We start from the raw sequence: 5,019 nt of genomic DNA, 5'->3' as shown, positions 1-5,019 counted from the left end.
TATTGACTTATTAAATATAAAATATATATATATATATATATATGAAAGAAAAAGGACATTTCATTAATTATATATTGGTATTATGAAATTTTTATTATATTCTTAATATTTAGAATTCATATTTAAAAAAATAAATTTTAATAAATATTTTTCTAAATAATTTATCCCCTTTTTCTTTTCTTTTAATTATTTGCACACAATATTTATAAACTTTCAGTTTTTTTTATATATTTAAGAAAAAAAAAAACTGAATTATTTAAAAATAATATTATAGATTTTAATTAATAATATCCCCTTAAAATGACTAATAATGAAGCTATGAATTTTGAAGAGATTGCATATCCAAATATTGGATTATATTGGGAATCTTTTTTATGGGAATTTCAACTTTCACATTTATATTTTAAAATAAATCGAGGTGATTGTAGAGTTATATTTTCATCTAGTTGGTTACCAAATATTAGTATATTACAAGTTTTAATATTTAGATTATTATGTTTATTGATAATTATAGTAACAATATTATATGATATTTCATTGGAAATTAAAATTTGGTATATAGAAAATATTGTAAGATATTATACTACAAATTGGTGCTGTATTGTAACAATTGGATACTTTTCAATTTTCACTTTAGCTTCTATAGAAGCTATAAATAGTATAAATATTTGTTTAGATGAAAAAATGAAATTTACAAATAATAATATAAAATATCTTGAACAAGACAAATATATATCATATTTAAAGGATCAAACACAAAATAACTTAAATAAACATGAAGAAGAATCATTAATATCAAATAATGATCAAATAATACCACATGAAGAAAGATATCAAGAAGACAATAATAAACAAAAATTAATAAATAATAATAAAGGATATGATATTTCAGAAACTCCCCATTTAACATGGATATGTTGGTGTGCATGGATGATTCAAAGCTTTTTATTACCTACTGGTTTAATCGTAAATATTGGATATTGGATGGTTTCACATCCAAATACAAATGTAACATTTATTCTAGCTATTGTTAAACATGCATTAGCAAGTTTATTTGTATTTTGGGATTCTTACACAACTTATCAACCATTTTTTTTAATGCATGGTTTATATTTATATATATATATAATAGGATTTCTTACAATTGTATGGATTAATGACTTTTTTCCTAATACAATTTTAAGATATTTACCAATAAATATGAATGGATTGTATATATTTTTTAATTTTGATGATGATAAATATTTACAAATAGCTCCAAGTTTATTAGTTTTTATATTTACATTATTTTATCCTATGTTATTACTCTTCTTATGGTTTTTATTTAGAGATAAGAATTTATTGGTAGATCCAATACCTAATTTAGAGAAATCCCGTTTACGTGCAAAATCTGACTATATATTTAGGAATAATCATAAAATATTTTACAAATAAATTTTAAGAACTAAACTATAAATTAAGAATGGAAAAAAAGAATAAGAGATATCATTTGAAATGAATTTCTTTTTTTTTTTTTTTCTTTAATTCACTTTAAGATCTTTTTCTAATATTATAATTTAATTTCTTTAAATAATTATCTTCTTGTTGAATTATTTCTTTATCTTGATTATATAAATTTTATGAATATTCCATAATATTTAGTACCATCAACTAATCATTTATTATTATGTTTTCTCCATCAATAATTTCATATATGTTTTTATTTTTAGATTCTTTTAAATTTTCATCAAATTTCATTGTATTGACTTGGGGGATACTAAAATATCCTTTAAACCAATAATAAATAAAATTGGAATATTAATATTTGATATCTTATCAGAAAAAAATTTAAGATGTTGATGTTATATAAAAGGTAAAAATAGCTTAATAATAATTTATAATGATAATGGAAATAATTCAAATATCAATATAATTAATATTTATAAAAGTATTTCCAAGTATTATTCTAGTAATTTTTCCAGGGTTTCTAAATGTTAAGTCAATAGCTATTACTTTATCTAATAAACAACCAAATAAATAAATTTGATTAATATCAACTATACCATCTCTTGAAATAATATAAATCTAATATTACTTGAGAATCTTTATATAATCCTAATTCTGAAAGTCTATTTTGAGAAATTCCATAATCTCTCTAAGATGTAGCAAATATATTTACACCTAAAGTTATATTACATTTCATAATAATTAATAGTCTTAATGGCTTATATTTCCTGAATTTCCAATGAAATATAAATAATAGTTGGACATTTTTTAGATTTATTAAGGATATCTGATTATATTGGAAAAATATCTTCATTTTTTTTTTTTTTTTTTAATATATATAGTATCAATAATTATATATTAAAATTTTTTTAAATTATATTAAATCAATATTATACTATATTACTTACAAATAATCATATTCAGTCCTTTCTTTTAAAATTTCCCCTTCATATCTTGAATATGATATAATAAACATAATACATGGTATAATATAACAAACTTGTATAATAGATACAACTAAATATGATAATGGTAATTTTAACATATCAGTATTAATATTTTTAAAAATAAACATATTAATAAAAAGATTAATTGGTATAGTTGCAATAAAAAGTAGAGTAGCATGAAACATCATATTACTCATTGGTAATATTTGCCACATAAAAGTATTCCTCATTTTCTTAAATAAATATTTTGCAAGCATAGTAGGAGTTTCAAAAAATGAAATTATAGAAGAAGTTATAAATGGTATTATAACTAATTTATAATTTTGATGATAAAACCAAAAATACCATGTTGAAGCTGATAATAAATATGATATAATTACAGATAAGAATGATGCCCATGGAAAAATTAATTTTGAAAATTTTATTTTTGGAAATCCATATCCACCAAATAATTTACTAGGTGTATATACTGGAGTATATAAATTTGGTAAATTTTTATATTTCTCATCTAATAATTTAGTACCTTCATCAACATTAACTTTAGTAATATTTGGACATGTTGAGACTGTATGTTGTGTTGATCCTAAATGTGTTTCATAATAGACAATTGCAAGTTCACCTTTATTAGGAGCTAAACCTTGTAATGATGGTTTATTTTGTATTTTCTTTATTTTGGGAGTTCCAATTGTAGGTGTTTCTTTTTCAAGATCTATAGTTTTTTCTATATATTCATAGATTTCTTCTTTATTTTTTTTATTATCCATTAAAATATTTGGAATTAATAGAATTAATAAAAAAAAATTAGGGATATGTTATTTAATTCTAAATGTTTGTTAATAATATTAAATATAAAGAATTAGGAGTATTATATTTTAAGATCTTAAAATACATATTTACAATACTCTAATATTAAGGAGAATATCCCGCCATATGATTATTAGTTATAGGTCTTATTTATATTTGTCTCTAATATTTCTTAATAACCGCTTAGTAATCTTTTTATTTTTTATTATTAAGATAAATTTTAATTATTACTATTAATATTATTAATACAATTAAACCAGTAATAATGATAATCTTATAATTTCCAGAAAATGAGGAAATAATAGAATTCTTATCATTAATATTATCCTCAATAACTAGATTTGGTGGAGTTGTTGTTCCTTGTACTTTATTGTCATTTTGATTAATAGTAACTGGACCTGATATACCTGTTTTTATAGTTTCACCTTGTTGTACTACTTGTCCAGGTGCTTTTGCTGTAGGGGATGTTGGTTTATCTATACCTTTAAGTTGTATATCCTCAGTTATAGTTTTAATTTCACTTGTACTTCCTCTTGATACTGCACCTGATGATATATTTGACATCTGATTATTATTTACTGAATTTTTACTAATTTGATTAGATTTAGAATTCATTTGATTTTGTTCAGGTCCTGATAAAATTGACTTAACTTCTGAATTTGCATTTTCTAAATTAGCTTCATTATTATTATTTGCTAAATTAGAATTTAATGAATTCATTTCAAGTTGAAGTGATTTTGGATTTGGGAATAAACCAACTGGAAATGCTTGTGGAGTAGATTTTTGTTCTTGTTCATTTTCTGATTGAGATAAATAATCACTTGTAAGTGTTGAGATACCTTTTGTTGTACTATCAAGTAATTCACTAAAGAATCCTGAACGTTTATATCTTAAATTAATTAAACTAATATGTATATATCCAAATGTACATTCTTTAATAATATAAAATTGAAATATATATAAGATGATTATATTTATCTTGTTATAAAATATTTTTTTTATATATACTTGGTCCATTTAATAAGTTATATAAATAAAATTTTTTCATTATTTTATTATATAAACTTTTTTTTGTGTGTTAAATTAACACACAAAAACCGCCAAATGTCGGTTTTTTTTTTCTTTTTTTTTTTTATAATAATTATTTAAAAGAATATTATTAAGAAATGTTTATTATAATATATATATTATTTTCGGAAGTTATTAATTATGTATTTTCTATATTAATAAATATTTTTTTAGAATGGTTAATTAAGCCAAATTTACTAGATATTAAGATTTTAAAATTAGAGAAAGAAATATGTGAACTTAATTATCCTTCTACATTTACTTTATATGTACAGAAAACAAGAGAATTAAATATGTTAAAAAGGCAAAGAGAAATATATTTGGAGAAAAATAAGTTTAATAATAATATAAAGCAGAATTTTATATTTATATTTAAATATATATTTAATATATGGTTAATATTACCTAATTATATAAATTTATTAATTATATTTTTAATAATTTCAAATTTGTATTCAACAGATATATATTATATATATATAGATCAAAGGATTTATTATCCATTATATCAAAATAAATATGGAAAGATACAATTTAATCGTATTATAAGCTTTAGTATAATATTACCCATATACAATTTTATTAGAAATATATTTAAAGGATTCTATTCATATATTTTCATTAATTATATAGATAAGAAAAAACTAGAATAATATTATAAATAGATCTTATTTAAATAAATATTTTAAACTTTTTTTTTCTTTTTTTTTCTTTT

The 5,019-nt window shown here is 19.8% G+C and overlaps 3 protein-coding genes and 1 further gene across 3 annotated transcripts; 2 read left to right on the top strand and 2 right to left on the bottom strand.

Annotated features, from left to right (window-relative positions):
• Nucleotides 1-300: 300 nt before the first annotated feature.
• cand_038120 (uncharacterized protein) lies at nt 301-1,434 on the top strand (the record flags this gene model as incomplete). Its single annotated transcript, XM_067214035.1, has 1 exon — nt 301-1,434. The coding sequence occupies one exon, from the start codon at nt 301-303 to the stop codon at nt 1,432-1,434; it is 1,134 nt and encodes a 377-aa protein (XP_067069766.1).
• A 955-nt stretch (nt 1,435-2,389) lies between these two features.
• Nucleotides 2,390-3,196, bottom strand: cand_038110 (uncharacterized protein; the record flags this gene model as incomplete). Its single annotated transcript, XM_067214034.1, has 1 exon — nt 2,390-3,196. One exon carries the CDS (start codon nt 3,194-3,196, stop codon nt 2,390-2,392), a length of 807 nt encoding a protein of 268 aa, XP_067069765.1.
• A 235-nt stretch (nt 3,197-3,431) lies between these two features.
• Nucleotides 3,432-4,284, bottom strand: cand_038100 (uncharacterized protein; the record flags this gene model as incomplete). The annotated part of the gene is made up of 2 exons (XM_067214033.1): nt 3,432-4,168; nt 4,245-4,284. 2 exons carry the CDS (start codon nt 4,282-4,284, stop codon nt 3,432-3,434), a joined length of 777 nt encoding a protein of 258 aa, XP_067069764.1.
• A 130-nt stretch (nt 4,285-4,414) lies between these two features.
• Nucleotides 4,415-4,969, top strand: cand_038090 (hypothetical protein).
• The last annotated feature ends 50 nt before the right edge of the window (nt 4,970-5,019 follow it).

Source organism: Cryptosporidium andersoni (genome assembly GCF_001865355.1).
Source record: "Cryptosporidium andersoni isolate 30847 chromosome Unknown contig_140, whole genome shotgun sequence".
In the NCBI taxonomy this organism is placed as follows: Eukaryota; Apicomplexa; class Conoidasida; order Eucoccidiorida; family Cryptosporidiidae; genus Cryptosporidium; species Cryptosporidium andersoni.
This window is presented reverse-complemented; position numbering and strand designations above follow the sequence as displayed.